Below are 19192 nucleotides of genomic sequence, written 5' to 3'. Positions count from 1 at the left end.
TGATGACAATAATGTATTTAAGGTGTATTCGAACTGAATTCTCTTCTAATGTTAAACTTTAATGTACCGAACAACAGAGGAAGGGTGTTTTAACAGGTTTTAAACAGTCATTGAATAGAAAATTAAATATCTATCAGAATATTATTTTTTTCGATCGCCAAAACACAAAATATGCAAACATTTTAATGACTCAAATGTGCTGAACCGTTAAAACAATTTACGAAAGGGTTAATGATTACTTTAACGTAAAACACGCATTAAATTTGGTTTCTTTGAGGATTCATTTATTTCTAACATACCATTTGCATTTCATAAAATTAAATATCCTCTTTATTTAGGTAAGTACGACGATATTGAAAACGTCAGACGGACACAATGGTTGAATAACATCCTGTCTGGTCAATAGTCGTAGGTTACAACCCAAGGATCAAATTTTGTCTAATATGTTGACATCTGTAACAAAAGAAGATCTATGCCCTTACCAGTAAAAGTTTACTATACAGTTGAAAGGGCGTATCGATATATTAACCTGTTTGTCAGACTTGGCGCCACCTACTAATTTATAGCCCTACTTCACAACATATGTTAATTCCAATAAAGTAGTCACTTTTTTTTGTTGAAACATTCTTTCATTTTTTACCTATATTAAAAAAAGCATATTAGTCTCTATTAATCGCTAAAAGCATATTTTTAATTAGTCAGGGATATAGAACCAAAAATCATATATAGTTGTAATCATATAACACCTGTGTAGAATATATATTGACAATATAAAAAAACTAGATTTATAATTCAAATTATCACTAATATCGAAAAATTAATAATACATTTAATGATCCTTTGAATATATGTTTTTAATACAAAGTCAGGGATGTAGAACCAAAAATCCTATTTAGTTTGGCAATTAATGACAAGAGAAATACAACACCTGGGTAGAATATATATGGACAATGTAAAAAAACTAGATTTTTGATTAAAATTATCACAAATATCGAAAAATTAATAATACCTTTAATGATCCTTTGAATATATGTTTTTAATACAAAGTCAGGGATGTAGAACCAAAAATCCTATTTACAGAAATACAACACCTGTGTAGAAGATATATTGACAATGTAAAAAAACTAGATTTTTGATTAAAATTATCACAAATATCGAAAAATTAATAATACCTTTAATGATCCTTTGAATATATGTTTGTAATACAAAGTCAGGGATGTAGAACCAAAAATCCTATTTACAGAAATACAACACCTGTGTAGAAGATATATTGACAATGTAAAAAAACTAGATTTTTGATTAAAATTATCACAAATATCGAAAAATTAATAATACCTTTAATGATCCTTTGAATATATGTTTGTAATACAAAGTCAGGGATGTAGAACCAAAAATCCTATTTACAGAAATACAACACCTGTGTAGAAGATATATTGACAATGTAAAAAAACTAGATTTTTGATTAAAATTATCACAAATATCGAAAAATTAATAATACCTTTAATGATCCTTTGAATATATGTTTGTAATACAAAGTCAGGGATGTAGAACCAAAAATCCTATTTACAGAAATACAACACCTGTGTAGAAGATATATTGACAATGTAAAAAAACTAGATTTTTGATTAAAATTATCACAAATATCGAAAAATTAATAATACCTTTAATGATCCTTTGAATATATGTTTGTAATACAAAGTCAGGGATGTAGAACCAAAAATCCTATTTACAGAAATACAACACCTGTGTAGAAGATATATTGACAATGTAAAAAAACTAGATTTTTGATTAAAATTATCACAAATATCGAAAAATTAATAATACCTTTAATGATCCTTTGAATATATGTTTTTAATACAAAGTCAGGGATGTAGAACCAAAAATCCTATTTACAGAAATACAACACCTGTGTAGAAGATATATTGACAATGTAAAAAAACTAGATTTTTGATTAAAATTATCACAAATATCGAAAAATTAATAATACCTTTAATGATCCTTTGAATATATGTTTGTAATACAAAGTCAGGGATGTAGAACCAAAAATCCTATTTACAGAAATACAACACCTGTGTAGAAGATATATTGACAATGTAAAAAAACTAGATTTTTGATTAAAATTATCACAAATATCGAAAAATTAATAATACCTTTAATGATCCTTTGAATATATGTTTGTAATACAAAGTCAGGGATGTAGAACCAAAAATCCTATTTACAGAAATACAACACCTGTGTAGAAGATATATTGACAATGTAAAAAAACTAGATTTTTGATTAAAATTATCACAAATATCGAAAAATTAATAATACCTTTAATGATCCTTTGAATATATGTTTGTAATACAAAGTCAGGGATGTAGAACCAAAAATCCTATTTACAGAAATACAACACCTGTGTAGAAGATATATTGACAATGTAAAAAAACTAGATTTTTGATTAAAATTATCACAAATATCGAAAAATTAATAATACCTTTAATGATCCTTTGAATATATGTTTGTAATACAAAGTCAGGGATGTAGAACCAAAAATCCTATTTACAGAAATACAACACCTGTGTAGAAGATATATTGACAATGTAAAAAAACTAGATTTTTGATTAAAATTATCACAAATATCGAAAAATTAATAATACCTTTAATGATCCTTTGAATATATGTTTTTAATACAAAGTCAGGGATGTAGAACCAAAAATCCTATTTACAGAAATACAACACCTGTGTAGAAGATATATTGACAATGTAAAAAAACTAGATTTTTGATTAAAATTATCACAAATATCGAAAAATTAATAATACCTTTAATGATCCTTTGAATATATGTTTGTAATACAAAGTCAGGGATGTAGAACCAAAAATCCTATTTACAGAAATACAACACCTGTGTAGAAGATATATTGACAATGTAAAAAAACTAGATTTTTGATTAAAATTATCACAAATATCGAAAAATTAATAATACCTTTAATGATCCTTTGAATATATGTTTTTAATACAAAGTCAGGGATGTAGAACCAAAAATCCTATTTACAGAAATACAACACCTGTGTAGAAGATATATTGACAATGTAAAAAAACTAGATTTTTTATTAAAATTATCACAAATATCGAAAAATTAATAATACCTTTAATGATCCTTTGAATATATGTTTTTAATACAAAGTCAGGGATGTAGAACCAAAAATCCTATTTAGTTTGGCAATTAATGACAAGAGAAATACAACACCTGGGTAGAATATATATGGACAATGTAAAAAAACTAGATTTTTGATTAAAATTATCACAAATATCGAAAAATTAATAATACCTTTAATGATCCTTTGAATATATGTTTTTAATACAAAGTCAGGGATGTAGAACCAAAAATCCTATTTACAGAAATACAACACCTGTGTAGAAGATATATTGACAATGTAAAAAAACTAGATTTTTTATTAAAATTATCACAAATATCGAAAAATTAATAATACCTTTAATGATCCTTTGAATATATGTTTTTAATACAAAGTCAGGGATGTAGAACCAAAAATCCTATTTAGTTTGGCAATTAATGACAAGAGAAATACAACACCTGAGTAGAATATATATGGACAATGTAAAAAAACTAGATTTTTGATTAAAATTATCACAAATATCGAAAAATTAATAATACCTTTAATGATCCTTTGAATATATGTTTGTAATACAAAGTCAGGGATATAGAACCAAAAATCCTATTTAGTTTAACAATTATTGACATGAAAATTACAATAACTTATAACAAATATAATAAAAAAACCAAACATATGTAATACGTATTTTAAAAAGCTATTAAATCTAATTTTACTATGATAAATTAAAAAAAGCTTCAAGTGGCCATTTTTATATTAACCCATCGAACATCAACACTTGTTCATCGGATGGCGTTTTAAAAAATGCCTCGGAAAGATTCACTGGATATTTTGTTATTACCGCTGTAAATATTTATGAAACGCTGACACGCTTGTGTTTGTTGCAAAAAGAAGGAGCGCTTAATTTTCAGCCCGAAGCTGTAGGTAAGCTTCTTGTTAATATCACCTAACACCTTTAATGTCTTCCCTGATGGTTTATTTATTTGCTCTAGCGGCAACACTCACGAGAAAGGAACTTTTGTCGTTTTTGATTGTATGCAATCTTGACAGTCAAAAAAAGAAAATGTTATGTACCCGAAAAAATAATATTATTTGAAACTTGTATATTGTTATTTTATGTGTGTCTGTGGTCACAGGTAACTACAGTTTTAATTAAATTCGAAGTTAACCCACGCAGTTAGAATTAACGGTTCAGTCAGACCGCAGTGATGATAATATGAATATTATCTACTATAATTTTATTAGAGTGGTGTATAGTATTTATAGGAATATATACAAATATTTTTCCTAGACTTTCAACATAATTTGAATAACGGAGAAAAGGAAAATGATGCAGCTGTTCATCATTCCACAATAAATGGAAGTAATATTTTAAAATATAGTATCTAGTTTTTAGTACGAGAATAATATAAACAAACCTGATGAAAAAAACCGCCTTCTAATAAAAAGCATCAGCAATTAATATTTGACATAACAAATATTCTTATAAAGACAATATTTTTAATAACAAAGGCAGAAAACTGAATACTTTTTTTATTAACGGGCTTAAAAAATGGAGGAGGTTCTATGTTCGACTGTATATGTTTTTTTTATGTATGTTCACCGATTTCTCCATCAATTGTGGACCGACTTTCAAAATTATTTTTTTATTCGAAGAAGTGCCCTTCCGAGGTGATCCCATTGGAACCAAGTCAGGATAAGATGGGGTGAAGGGGAGGGGGGATACTATAATTTCAAAGGCACGTACAATGTTTTCACGTATCTTTTTATATAAAATATTCAGATATCTGTGTATAATGTTAATGCTGAGCTGATGTGATGGACGACGTAACTCCTCAACTGTTAGTAGTAGAGGAATTTTCTTTAAATATTATGGGGTCGTACAAAAAACTAATTGTAACTTTGAAGTTATATAACAGGTCAATTGAAAAGTTCCCGGCTTGACACATAGATGGCGCTACTAGAATTAAATCCAAATGTTTTTTAGTTAGCCCTAACCCTCAAAAGATGCATGTATAAATTTGACAGCTGTCGGATCATTAGTTTGTGAATTATAGCATTTTGAGTGAAGCAACTTTTGTTATTGTGAAAAAAATGGATAAAAAGGAATTTCGCGTGTTGATAAAATATTACTTTTTGAAGGGAAAAAAATACAGTTGAAGCAAAAACTTGGCCTGATGCCGAGTTTCCGGACAGTACCCCAGGAAAATCAACTATCAAGAATTGGTATGCTAAGTTTAGACGTGGTGAAATGAGCACCGAAGACTGTAGAAGTTGTTACCGACGAAATCATTAAAAAAAACACAAAGTGATTTTGAATAACCGTAAATTGAAATTGAATGAAATAGCAGATACTCTAAAAATATCAACTGAACCTGTACATCATATAATTCAAGAATATTTGGGTATGAGAAAGCTCTGTGTAAAGTGGGTGCTGCGCGAGCTCACTTTTGACCAAAAACCACGACAAGTTGATGATTCGGAGCAGTTTGAATATGATCAAGCATAATAAACTCGAGTTCTTGCGTCGTTATGTGACAATGGATGAAACATGGCTCCATCGACAGTCATCCGAGTTGATTGCACACGATGAACCCGCTCCAAATAGTGGGAAAACGCAACAATCGGCTGGCACGGTTATGGCGTCTGTATTTTGGGATGCACATGGAATTGACTACCTTGAAAAAGGAAGGACCATCAACAGCAACTATTACATAACGTTATCGCATCGTTTGAAAGACGAAATCGTCGAAAAACGGCCGCATTTGAAGAAAAAGAAAGTTCTGCTTCACCAAGACAATGCACCGTATCACAAGTCAGTGAAAACGATGGCAAAAATCAATGGATTGGGCTTCGAATTGCTTCCTCATCCACCGTATTCTCCAGATCTGACCCTCAGCGACTATTTCCTGTTCTCAGATCTGAAAACAATGAAATTTTCGTCGAATGAAGAGGTGAAACAGACCTATTTTGATGCAAGGACAAATCGTACTACAAAAATGGTATCGAAAAGTTGGAGGGTCGCTATAATCAGTGTATTACCTTTGAAGCGATTTGAAGCGATAAATTTGTGTTACCATGGTAGGCCGGGAACTTTTCAATTGACCTGTTATATAGTAGAATATTAAATACGTGCAGTAGATAGGTTAAAAAGGTTTTTGTTTATTTTTATTTAGTTATTACAATGATTATTGTGTACATATTTTGTATTAAAATGTTTTTTTGTGTTAAAAATCTAAGTTTAATTATTTTTTACTTTTTAGGGAGTTCCTTATTTATTTTCGGTTGTAAGTCGGTTCAATTGTTTTTCAAATAATTTTATTTTACAATAAATCTAACCAAAAATGTATAATATATTTGGTATTTTTTAATAAAACAATAACAACAAAAATTGATTCACTTAGAATTTCAAATCATATAAAATAAAAGACGCTTTATGACAGAAGGTATTTTAATAAACTAATTCAAGTTTTATATTGTGTATATTTGTTACAGATTTTATTCAAATAATAAAATAGAATTAACACTATATAAATTAATTACTTAACAATAACATCTTGATAAAAATCAATAATACGTTACCAAGAAAAAAATAATCATTTTTACAAGAAAAAAGTGGAAGGAACGGGAACATAATAATGTAAATAGAAGCATCAAATCGGAAGCTGGAATATAATGAATTTTCCCTTTCTAGCACACGTCAGAGTACATATCTTGGATAGAAACCAGAAGGCTCGTCCACAGTAATATTCTAAATGAATTTTTAGTAGGAACATTTCGTTTATGAGATGATCTAAACGACTTAAACGAATTGCTTAAACATAAATATTGATAAAAAGTGAATTTCAGAGTTGAAAATTATAATTTCATTAAATACTACTATAAATAATTATGTCTGTTTTAAATAATTGAATCATTTTTACTTGAGATATAAAAGAAATTAATTTTCATCATTTTTAAAACTATGTTTAGTGCTTTTTGGGTATTATAATAATTTATAACAGTATGTAACAAATTAATCTACGTACCTTTGACTAAACATTTATGCCGTTATCGTATTAAATTGACACTAGCTGTCTTCATATTTTTATACATCACTGATGTATTTTCACGCGTTTTAAACGATGTTTGTCTCTAAACTAACGTCTAATTTCGTAGCTGTCGTAATTTCCTTTAATTTGTCATTATATCAAACGGTTGTTAATCCGAGATTTTCAATCAGCGGGGGTTGTTATCGCCAAGGACTCCCTAGAGTTTACTCTTGTTTCCATTCTGCTATAAAAGGAAAATCTATCACTGGGTTTTCCACATTCAAAATTTGCCACCACCATGACTAGCACTTTAACGTTGTTAAGTTGTATTGTATTTTGTGCTGTATTTTTTAATCTCTCAACATGTTCATTAACAACCAACGTAAGTACTTAATGTATATATCTTACAGTTACTAATACAGGACTGGATACATTTTAGTTCGAGAACAATCTAGATTTGAATAGTTTTAAACCGGATCAAGACAAAGAATCTTCCATGTTGTTCAGACCGAAAATTCATCGAAAAAAACGCCTAGAAAAACAGGACGTGGAAAAATTAATCGAGCTACTAGAAACTCTGGAATCCCAAGGTCTGGTCGAGGATTATCCTTGGACATTGACAACCGTCGAAGAAAGCAACGGTTAAAAAACTCAATCTATACGGGCCACATTCTGTTTTCATTAGTTTCTCTTTAGATTTGGATAAAAGAAGCCATACACATAACTTTACACCACGCCTTGGTCGTAATTTGGAGGAATCTCATCTATCCGACGATGAAGGCGTCATCGAGAGATCCCCTCCATTTTCTCCAAGACTAGGGAGACGGCTTAAGAATCAATATTCTCCACGTCTAGGTAGAGATGACGGTATGGTCTATTTGTAATGTATTTGAAACGCCTTATTTGCAATTCACTAATTAAATAACGGCTTTGGGACAAGGAAAACATTTTTTTTTATTACCCAACCAGTACATAAGATTAGACTATTATTTTAGTACATAAATAAAATTTATTCCATCTTAAAATACACACGTTTAATATGTTATTAAATTCTAATAAAAATATACAAGCTGTTTTCACTGCGTGTTTATATAGTTCCGCTAATAAACACTTGAATATTAACCTAGAGTATTTCTCGAGAACTATTTCTTTTAACCCGTCGCATTCGTCAAAATAAAGGTTTGTGATTACAGATTTCTGTAATGAGTTTTAAAAATTTGAAATGTAAGATTTTCCAAGTTATTTCATTTCGTTTTGGTTAATTGGCGATGGGAATAAGCAGTTGAATCGTTATAGTCAAGTTGACAGGCTTTTAGGCTTCCGTATGATTGTTCTTCTGATGATGTGTTAATTTTTTTAATCCCGGTATAAATTCAAAAGTACAATAAATCAAACAAAACGTTTGCAAATTTCCAATGACCATGAAACACATCCTTAATGAGTGCCGCAAATATGTTTTAAATACGGCAACACTGATAAATATTTACATTTTCTTGTCCATCTTCGGTCTTATCAAGGAAATATAACTATCCTATAACTAAAAATGCAATCACGATATCTAGTGACCATTAATTATCAAGTTTATGTTTCTTATGTTGCCTATTGCATTTATGTCACGCCAATAAATTCAAAAGTTTTAACTTATCATCAATTTTTCGCTTAGCATTGATTTCGATGTTTGTGATGTGACCAAATTATAAAATGACGTGCCTAGCGATGACAGGGTGAGTTAGATCAGATGTATTTATTAATGATGTCCAAGTTGATTGATTAAACGGATAAGGGAAAAATAAAGTTCAAAGCTTTTGTTATACATTTAATATAGGTATAATTACTTTAATTATGAATATATATATATCAACTGTTGGTCTGAAAATAAATTTCTTTTGCCTTGGTTATCAAGATCTTTTGTAAATTGTATTTATACAAATATAAGGGGTATCAATCCATCACCAATAAATGCAGTAAAAAAAGAAGCACTAAAGTCACACGAATGGATAATACAATTTTATGTGATATACTTTATCTAAGACATTTTGCAATTAAAATATGAGAATATAAACAACTTTAAAAAATCCTAAGCTAAAATCACATAAGTGAAAAACATTTTAAAATGACTCATTAATACAACAGGTTTAATTAAGTACAGAATACAGGATGTCCCATTATATCAATAAATAACTAATTCATAAATATAATCTACTAAGGAGGGAATGAGATTCACATTAATAAGATCTATAAGTGATTACTAAGTTTCTGTAAATTAAGTGCTCTTGAGACATCCTATATAGAATAATTTAACATAAAACAGTTAAAATAGTCTTTTTTCATATGAAAATAAACTATGAACATTTCCTTCCAACTGAGCCGAATGTGATCTTAATTCAAACCGAACTTGTCCAAGGTACATCCTACTTCTGTAAAATTAAAAGTAATGACAATGTAGAACTATTACTGGTTTTGCTTAATATGATGGTTACCTTAAAAGCTCTAGCGAATTGACACCAATGTCTTGGCATCCATGTCTAATACCACACAATAAATATGGAACGAATCTTAACACAGATCCTTTGTCTACAATACTGCCACTTACACCCTGAGCTACTTTCAGTTTATCCATATCACTGGAAAAACAAATTAATAGTTTTTTTTGTTTAAAACCCATAAACAGTGGCATTACCTATGAAAGTATCTATTCATAGCTGATCCAGTAGCATCTTTTCTATCCATAGCTTCAATACTCCCCATACCTCGATATTTTTTCAATCGCACACCATCTGAGAAAAAGTATTCTCCTGGAGCTTCAGAAGTTCCAGCCAATAAAGAACCCATCATTACTGAAATAATATACTCAAAATGTCAACTGAACACATTAAAGACTACAAAGAAAAGTACCTGTGGATGCTCCAAGAGATAATGCTTTGATTATATGTCCAATAGATTGAATTCCACCATCAGCTATAACGGGAACACCATGTTTTTTCGCGAAGTCAGATACTTTAAAAACAGCTGTGGCTTGAGGGCGACCAACAGCCATTACTTCTTGTGTGATACATATACTGCCACTCCCCATTCCTACTCTCAAACCATCAGCACCCGCTTTAATGAGAGTACTAGCTTGTTGTCTTGTTACAACTGAAAATAAAATGATAAATAATTTTTAAAAACACACAAAAAAATAACTAACCATTTCCAGCTATCACCTCCAGATTTGGATAAGTTTTTTTAATAAACTTAATCATTTTAATTTGATATATTGAATATCCTTGGGAAGAATCTAAGACTACCACATCAACACCTGCTTGAACCAATGCAGCCAATCTTTGTTTATCCTCTTCTCTAGTTCCAATTGCAGCTCCAACAATAAGTTGTTTATTATCATCTTTAGAAGAAAGTGGATAGCTTCTAGCTTTCTTTAAGTCAGTTCTCGATATTAGTGCTATGAGATTTCCCTGATTATTTATAATTGGTAATTTTCCCTTCTTGCTTTTTTCTAGAATATCATTAGCCTCCGTCAATGTTACCCCTGAATGAGCAGTAACTAAATTTTCTAACTTCGTCATAATTGATTCTAATTTAATATTTGTCAAGTCCTTATCCTCCAAAAAATCTATATCACGACTAGTCACTATTCCTACTAGTTTACCACCAAGTCTGCCATTTTCTGTTATTGGTACACCACAAAAACCATGCTCTTTTTTAACAGCAAATACATCAGACACTGTATGATTAGGGCTCAAAACAACAGGATCGTGAATAAACCCATGTTTGTACTTTTTTACTTTCATTACTTCATTTGCTTGATATGTAAGTGAACAATTATGATGAATAATTCCAATGCCACCACATAACTATTAAAAACATTAAAAGTTATCCAATTGCCTTATTGTTAATGGAAAAAGAACACTTACTGCCATAGCAATAGCCATATCTGCTTCAGTTACAGTATCCATAGGTGATGATACCAATGGTGATTTTAAAGTAATTTTTTTTGTTAAACGGCTTGCCAATTCCTAAAACTTTATTTATGAAAATTTTAAACTAAGTATACATATACAATACTTACAACTTGATCAGTGGGAAAGTCTATATACCCTGGTAGAATTATGAAATCACTAAAACCAAGAATATTTAGAAACTGTTAAAGACCTGAATCAAAAATGTTGCTCACTTATATGTAAGTCCATTTTCTTTTCCAATCATCTCTCTAGCTGATAGACCATCAACAAGAGAATCATCTTCAGAATCAGATAATTCTGATTGCAATGTAATTTGAGGTACATTAGCAGCCATAATAAATTATAAAATATCTGTAAATGTTATATTAAATGTAAGATATAATACGTAACAACTGCAGAATAATATCAAATACTCAAAAAAATATATCATTAAAAACACTGTTAGAGTGGCATGCCAAATATACAGAATACAAAATTATTATAGAAAGATACAATTAAAAATAACTGATGGCATGTCTTATGGTGATAATTTAACACCATAGATTAGGTTTTATAGACGATAATGATATTTACTTAAATGTCTTGACATAAAGCAATTTGTATGACATTTCATTATTAAGGGGTAGTTTAAATTAGACTAATAAAACACTTGGTTTCTATTAATCAAATGTAATTTCAAATATTTAGCTACTTACATGTAAAGTTTATACAGTTAGTATATACCGCTACACACGTGCAAATTTAGTTAGGTTAGCTTCAAGGAAACAATAAAAAAAACCGGACAATAAATTTAAAAATAATATACTGAATTATATCTGAAAAACGTGCTCCAATTGACACTAGTGGAAAATAAGGAGAAAAATAAAAGGTACTCAATCACCTAGTGCCAAACCCACAAACTATTTTATTAGAAATATTTTGACATGGGTAGAAAACTTTTTGATACGTTCTAGCTTTCAGTGTTGGCGTGTAGATGGCCAAGTTTAAGTGTTCCGTATCACATTGACATTTGTGACAGTCTCTAATGTTGGCAATTTAATAAACAATGGCGCTCTCTAAATAGTCTGTTTTCGCAGAAATATTTATTTTTTATTATCGTTTTATAAGGTTTCCTCAGTCGTATCAACCATGATTGAGGGTTACGTTGACAATAAAGAGTATAAGAATCTTGTTTTAACATATCAAAAGAGTTAGTGCTCGGGTTTTAAAGGACGATGTAAAAAATGGCTTCAAATTCATACAGGTATTCAATCAATATTTCTTAGTCACACCCCACTTAAAAAAATATATTTTTAAGGGTGGAATGGGTAGAAATAATAGAGCCCAAGACTCAGGAGCACATGTATGCCAATTTGGCTACAGGGGAATGTGTATGGGATCCTCCAGAAGGTGTACCTGTGAAACGAACAGATTCAAACCAATGGTGGGAGTTATTTGATCAAAATACTGCAAGATTTTATTACTATAATGCTACATCACAAAGAACAGTATGGCATAAGCCCACAAATTGCGACATTATTCCTTTAGCCAAATTGCAAACTTTAAAACATAACACGGACTGTAGCCCTGCAGCAACTAGTAATCAGTCTACACAGACAGGCCATCATGTTGAAAGAGGACAAGCCTTAAGTCTGTCTGCTAGTACTCCTCAACTACGTCGTAAACCCAGTGATTTGTGTAGAAGCAGTAGTTTTAGCCAAAGAGGGGCAGAGGCACCTTTATATTCGAACTGGAATGATTCTCGTTTGCTACCTTTAGAACATTTTCTGCTCAATAACAGCAGAGAATCTGATAGTGATCATTCTGATAGTGGAAGTGAATCCCTTACCGGTATGTTTATTAATATGTTTGACCTATTTAGTTGGATTAGAGGAAGTGCTCGTTTTATCCTAGATTTTTTACTGCATGCATTCGTACTGCACATTTGCCCAAAGGCCTTTTATAAGATTCTGCTGATATGTCAATTAAGGTACTGTAAATACTTCTATTTTTATTATTTGTATTACTAACATTGCGGATATTGTTGATAGTAAGTTGAATTTATAATAATTGGTGTTTTTATCTATTTAAATTATGACAAATCAATAGAAATAGAAGACAAAGAAATGTGGCGTTTGTCTTATTTTATAAATTATTTTAAATCATGTATATGATAAGAATTTCATGTGGTTTATTTTATATTTATTTATTCTTCCATAGGTCATGAACCTGATAATGAAGATTCAGATCAATCAGAGGGCAGCTACTTACCTCACAGATTATCACATAGACCTGTAGAATATTTAAATCTGCCTACTGGAGTTAGTACTGGTAAGTAAGTTTACATTTATGTAGAATATTAGAATTAATAGAATACTTCCAGAACCTAGAGACAGAGAAAGAGAATGTCCCCCAGTACCATTACTAAAACCTCTTGCCGAGCCTCCTTTGCAGCCAGAAAGGGAAGCTGATATGGAAAAATTTGCAGCCGATAATCTGAATCTTGGTGGCAGAGGCTTCTTTCGAAGGAAAGCAAGTGTCAGAGACCTGCTTAGTTGGACTCAGAGGAGTTTGCAAAGACCTTTGCTTGCATCAAGCAAACCTGTATATAAACAAGCACTGGAGATGTTTAGGTAGGTATATGTAAAATATAATTTGGTGTAGTTTTGGGCTTTAACATTAATGTTAATTTAGGCAAGTTCAAATGTATATGGGTGATAGAAAGGCTAGACCAGGAATGACGATCAAATCACTTTTAATGGATATTCTAGGAACTGCTCATGTGCAGTCATTGTTAAGGGATGAGCTGTTTGTGCAATTATGTAAACAAACAACCGAAAATCCTATAAGGGAATCTTTATTAAAAGGTTGGGAATTGCTAACTATCGCGCTAGCCTTCATTCCACCTAGTCCTGTGTTTCAACCTGCTTTGCTGGGGTACCTGAATAGACATAGAGATCCTACCTTTTCTCGCGTTTTTCCGGATGTAAATAGATGGCCTATACATGTTCAAGTAAGAAACCATCCCATCGTACATTTCGTTTTAGTTTATTTTAAGTTTGAAAATCAACAGGTTAATCATTATGCCACTGTAGCTTGTCAACGATTAGAAAGAATAGGAGCGGGAGGGAAAAGGACGGCAAGGAGGCCGCAATTGGACGACATAGAATCGGCTAAGAAACAAATATTTCAGGCCAGTCTGTTTGGCAACACTTTATGTGAAGTGATGCAACTTCAATCTAGCCGCTGGCCGAACAGAAGACTTCCCTGGCCTCAAGTAGAGCTTTCCATGCAAGTTTTAAAGCATAATGGGTTACAAACCGAGGGGATATTTCGTGTGTCTGCCGATGTAGACGAAGTAAATAAGCTGAAAGGGCAGATGGATCAGTGGGAATTGTGTGAACCGAGTGATGCACATGTTCCAGCTAATTTACTCAAGTTATGGCTGAGAGAATTGTATGAACCTCTGATTCCTGACTCACTATACGCGGAATGCGTAGCCGAACCTATGACTTCTCGCCGAGCATGTAATTTAGTTCTTCGTTTGCCCACTTTACATAAACTAGTGTTATGCTATTTAATAAGATTTTTACAGACCTTCAACAAACCAGAAGTAATACAGCACACCAAAATGGACGCCTCGAATTTAGCGATGGTTTTCGCACCCAACTGTTTACGGTGCATGGCTAGTGATCCCAGGACCATGTTCGACAATGCCCGTAAAGAGATGGCTTTCTTGCGTTGTCTCATACAGGACCTTGATACAGAATGTGTTCGAGATATGATCTGACCTCAAATTTTTCATTGTACATTTATACCACTTATTGTAACTTTTTTTTTTATATAAATAATAGATATTCGTCACGTGTTTATTTGTCTTTATATTTTAACCAGTTCACTGAAAAGATCATGGTCGTCTGAGATAGTACCACACGATAATATAATGTCAATGTTATGTTTTGCTACATTAAAAAAAGGCATTTTATCAAATTCAATACAAAAACGTTGAGCTAAAGTTTCTGTAAAACTAACCGAGCTAAGATAGTACATTTAAAATCAAACCAACCTGACACGGTGACAGGTAAAAACCATTTGTTTTACATGATTAAATAGATTTTTTAATTCTGAGGAAACTGTAAACGTTTAATGTATAAAATGTGTCTTAGTTTTCTTACGTTATAAAATTAAAATTCTTAGAGGCATTATTTGCAATAAATACTGAATACATAAAAATTGAGATTTTTCCGGAAACACACTAAGAGAATTATTTCAAAAATTAAATTTTAAACGAAACTGACACGGTGACAGGTAAATTACTGTGTTTTACGTGATTAACTAGATTTTTTATTTCCAAGGAAATTGTAAACGTTTAATTTTAAAAAATATGACTTGGATTTCTTACGTTATAAAAATAACATTCTTAAAGGCAATATTTGCAATAAATATTGAGATTTTTTCGGTAACACTAAAAGGATTATTAAAAAAATTACATTTTAAATCAAACTCACACGGTGACAGGTAAAAGACTAATGTTTGTTTCGCATGGTCAACTAGATTTTATTATTCTCAAGATATTGTAAAAGTTTTTAAAAAATGTGTCTTAATTTTCTTACATTATAAAAACAAAATTTTTAAAGGCAATATTTATTTTTATATTTTTTAAATACATGAAAATCATCTCTATTATTGATTAGAAATAAAAATGATATAATACAGGCAGAAAAAAGCTACGAAATATTTCGAGTATATAAATTTTTGTTACATTATCATAAATAATTTAATAAGGCAAATATATGGTTCTTCAATGCTATACATAGAAGAGTAAAATTGGCACTAGAATTTATTGTCATTACAACATGAGATACTGACATTCGCTTAAAACAAATTATTTCTTAATAAAATGTCCCTAGTATTAATGATATGTTCATTATACAAAGTATGATATATATTCGTGAGGCATAACACCTCTTCTGGGATAAAAAGTATGATTTACTGAATAATTTAACAAATTCGTTAAATTTGAGGTATAAATATCAGCAAATCTAAATAATCTTCTCGAAAAATACGTCGGGTTGTGATAAGTTCTAAATACACTTCCAAATTGTTTATTAAAAACATATTTGATATCATTCCTAAAAAAATTCAAATAACCCACTTATCATTATAGTAATATTAAAAAATACCTCAATCTATCTCTTTCTGCCATCCATTTGGCTAAAATCTTTTGCTCCTCTGGATCTTCACAATCTTGATGGTCTTCAATTAACTGTGTTAACATTTGTAACCAGTTTGCATTTTTCTTAAATTCTGGATCATTTAAAGTTGCAATTTCATGCTACAATAACGTTAAATAGATATTTTATTGATGTTTTAGCTCATTGCTTACAGTTAGTTCAGTTATAATAGCACCAGTTCTCCAACCATGTTCCAAAGTAACATCAGCTAGATCACTGTAAGGATGATCGCCAAAATATAAAACCTGATGTCCTCTCCAGCCAGTCAATTCTTGCATTTGTTTCACTGTACCCTGAAAATAAAATAAAATTAATGCCCACTTGATGATATATGCCACTATAGATTTACCTCATAATAAATAACTCCTTTTTCAAGTTTAGTTACCCTGTCCCAAATGTGAGTACCACTTTGTTCATCAAATACTCTAATAGGTCTTGAAACATCTGTGAAAAATCTTGGTTTTCTTGCCTGTACTATTAAAACATCAAAATAATCCTTCCAATCTGGGCCTATAAGTAATTCCATACCCTTATTCCTAAAATACAACCATTAGATTAACCTTAGAACTGATATGTAATGCATATACAGGTAATTACACAAAATGGTATGGACTATTGGTAACCAGGAATAGTTTTTTTCCAGCATGAACAAGTTTATCAAAGAATGGTCTTGTTTTGTCATTGCTCTCAATATAATCATGTACATTTTGTCCCACTATTTGATGCATAACTGGATGTGAATTTTTTATTGAACTCTAAAATAAAATGAGAATTTATTTTTAAACATTGCTTTATATACCAAAGTTTTCCTACTTGAATGTCTCTGAATAATATTTCTGGATGATAGTCAATATGGTTTTTTTCAAAATAATCAGCCACATTACATAACAAGCCCATTTCTGGTACCGAAAACAAATCTGCAAGTTGTACCATTTTGGACTGGGACTCCTGTAATATTAACTATAAGGATAGCATATACATAATTAAGCAAATATGCAAGCCAATTCAACAATTAATGCAGCCAAGCATTTAATCAACATAATTCAGATATTACCTGAGCATTTTTGGTGTGTCCTTCAACATAGGCAATTGGAATGATTCTATTTTTATATAAATTAAGAACTTCCTCATTGGATAATGGAGTTAATCCTCTGTAAACAGTACCAAACTGTATTTGTAAAAAAGAATCCAATTTCAACAATACTCCTTTTTCTATATCATAATGCAAACCCCTAACAGCAAAATTTGGTTTATATTCTAGCTTTGATATTTCTGCTGGATACTACAAAAGTTTGTATTGTTTTATCCTAAGTTAATAATCAAATAAAAAGTGATGCTTGTCATAGGAGAAAAAAGTTTGGAAGTATTCCAGTTAAACATTTTTCAAGTTATTTATATTGCTACTATTTTTGAAAACAAGTAAACCTATTTAAATTTAACTAGCTGTTGTATACTATCATTCTAGAACTATAATTATACATATTTGATTTAATAATGAAGCAACACAATTATCCTATTACCTAAATTGGTAAATTGAAGGATTTGTTATTTACATTGTTTTTTTTCAATTAGGATGTGTCATAAAATACAACAACTAGAGTTAAAATGTTTCAACATACCTTATACTGTTCAATTAATGTTTGTCTACCTAAATTGTATAAAAGATGTTCTAAGGATGGCTTGTAACATGCTAGAGTATAATCATAATCAAAACCATAAACTTTAACTTCTTTCAGATCTAATTCATTACAGGCAAATACGGCTTTTGGATTAACATCCCTAGGTAACTTCTTCGCTGAAAAATTCGAATTACGTTTCATTTATAAATCTTTCGTTTTACTTACATTGGCATTTTGTTTTTGTTAGTTTATAAGCCTCTTCTAACCGGCGCGTTGAATGATGACGAGAATATAAAACTCGACAAAATAATCCTTTTAAACAATTTCCATTGATTTTTAAAAGACACTTGTTACATAATTTTTTACATAAGAACATTACAAAGTTACTTAGATATAAATCAACACAGCGCTATTAAGGTTATTATAGTTGCCTGTCAGTAAATCTGCGTTAGTTCGTTAGATTTGTTGGAGGATTTTGTAATCAAATAGACATAACTTGCGTCTGTTAATAACAAAATCGTAAATATCTGGTTATATTGTTACGTTAATTCATTTAAAGTAAAAGTTTCATATACATTACTGTAACTTATAAAGTTAATAATTATGTTGCGAATATATAAAATAATGTTAGTTTTGTACATTTTTATCGTTTTAAAAATTCAATAAAGTTGATACCTCTCTTTAAGCTGAGCTTAGATTACACTAAATTATCAACTGAAGTATTGTATGTTGTCTAAATCTTTAACAAAATTTGTCAAAATATAAGGACTTTATAGATATTCCGACTTTACTGGAAATTGTTTAATTTTTTTACCCGACAAGGTAACAATTTGGTAATAATTTATTAATTTATTAATGTGATTCAAATACGTGTATTATTAGTTGCCTGTATAAAAGGTATAATATGTATTAGATTGGAAAAATAGTGTTAAACAAATATTTATTGTTGATAAATCTGTTTTAGTTTATTTATTATGTGAATCGTTTGTATTTAGTAAACAAAAATGAACAAATGGTGTGTTTATATTGCATAGACTACTCAAAAATAGGTGAATTGAAATTTGATCGTTAATTATCGCAGCAATGGAGTTTAACGTGGGGCAAGCACGTCAATCTAATACAGGAATTTAAATTGCGATTTCCCTCAGTTCAAAACAGGTGGTTTTGTCAGGCAGGGTTTCATTCGGAATTCGCTACCCCTTACTACTCCGGATTTAGGGACCCACCTTCTTTTCATTTCCTACCCTTCGACGAGAT

General features: G+C 30.4%; 4 protein-coding genes across 6 annotated transcripts; 2 read left to right on the top strand and 2 right to left on the bottom strand.

Annotated features, from left to right (window-relative positions):
* Positions 1-7324: 7324 nt before the first annotated feature.
* On the top strand, positions 7325-8089 carry LOC143196952 (PBAN-type neuropeptides). The gene is made up of 3 exons (XM_076404923.1): positions 7325-7526; positions 7584-7785; positions 7841-8089. Exons 1-3 carry the CDS (start codon positions 7443-7445, stop codon positions 8026-8028), a joined length of 474 nt encoding a protein of 157 aa, XP_076261038.1. The 5' UTR covers positions 7325-7442; the 3' UTR covers positions 8029-8089.
* Positions 8090-8947: 858 nt separating this feature from the next.
* On the bottom strand, positions 8948-11959 carry LOC143197336 (inosine-5'-monophosphate dehydrogenase). Its single transcript, XM_076405702.1, has 9 exons — positions 11799-11959; positions 11316-11454; positions 11211-11259; positions 11056-11157; positions 10332-10995; positions 10040-10279; positions 9825-9981; positions 9625-9768; positions 8948-9561 (listed from the first exon to the last, which is right to left on the bottom strand). Exons 2-9 carry the CDS (start codon positions 11435-11437, stop codon positions 9456-9458), a joined length of 1584 nt encoding a protein of 527 aa, XP_076261817.1. The 5' UTR covers positions 11438-11454; positions 11799-11959; the 3' UTR covers positions 8948-9455.
* A 145-nt stretch (positions 11960-12104) lies between these two features.
* RhoGAP93B (MyTH4 and RhoGAP_KIAA1688 domain-containing protein RhoGAP93B) lies at positions 12105-14952 on the top strand. 2 transcript variants are annotated; one of them, XM_076405701.1, is made up of 6 exons: positions 12105-12346; positions 12401-12933; positions 13303-13413; positions 13466-13715; positions 13777-14095; positions 14156-14952. In XM_076405701.1, the coding sequence occupies exons 1-6, from the start codon at positions 12327-12329 to the stop codon at positions 14870-14872; spliced, it is 1950 nt and encodes a 649-aa protein (XP_076261816.1). In that variant the 5' UTR covers positions 12105-12326; the 3' UTR covers positions 14873-14952. The 2 variants fall into 2 exon arrangements, with proteins under 2 accessions (XP_076261816.1, XP_076261815.1); XM_076405700.1 differs by having other exon boundaries at positions 12107-12346; positions 14141-14952.
* A 758-nt stretch (positions 14953-15710) lies between these two features.
* On the bottom strand, positions 15711-18447 carry Nt5c (5' nucleotidase C). 2 transcript variants are annotated; one of them, XM_076405950.1, is made up of 9 exons: positions 18161-18447; positions 17936-18111; positions 17371-17598; positions 17130-17276; positions 16914-17071; positions 16666-16852; positions 16469-16609; positions 16266-16417; positions 15711-16214 (listed from the first exon to the last, which is right to left on the bottom strand). In XM_076405950.1, the coding sequence occupies exons 1-9, from the start codon at positions 18309-18311 to the stop codon at positions 16010-16012; spliced, it is 1545 nt and encodes a 514-aa protein (XP_076262065.1). In that variant the 5' UTR covers positions 18312-18447; the 3' UTR covers positions 15711-16009. The 2 variants fall into 2 exon arrangements, with proteins under 2 accessions (XP_076262065.1, XP_076262066.1); XM_076405951.1 differs by having other exon boundaries at positions 17130-17264.
* Positions 18448-19192: the final 745 nt, after the last annotated feature.

Source organism: Rhynchophorus ferrugineus, unplaced genomic scaffold (genome assembly GCF_030347505.1).
Source record: "Rhynchophorus ferrugineus isolate W39M unplaced genomic scaffold, kcgeb_rfMv2 rfM5, whole genome shotgun sequence".
Taxonomy (NCBI): domain Eukaryota; kingdom Metazoa; phylum Arthropoda; class Insecta; order Coleoptera; family Curculionidae; genus Rhynchophorus; species Rhynchophorus ferrugineus.
This window is presented reverse-complemented; position numbering and strand designations above follow the sequence as displayed.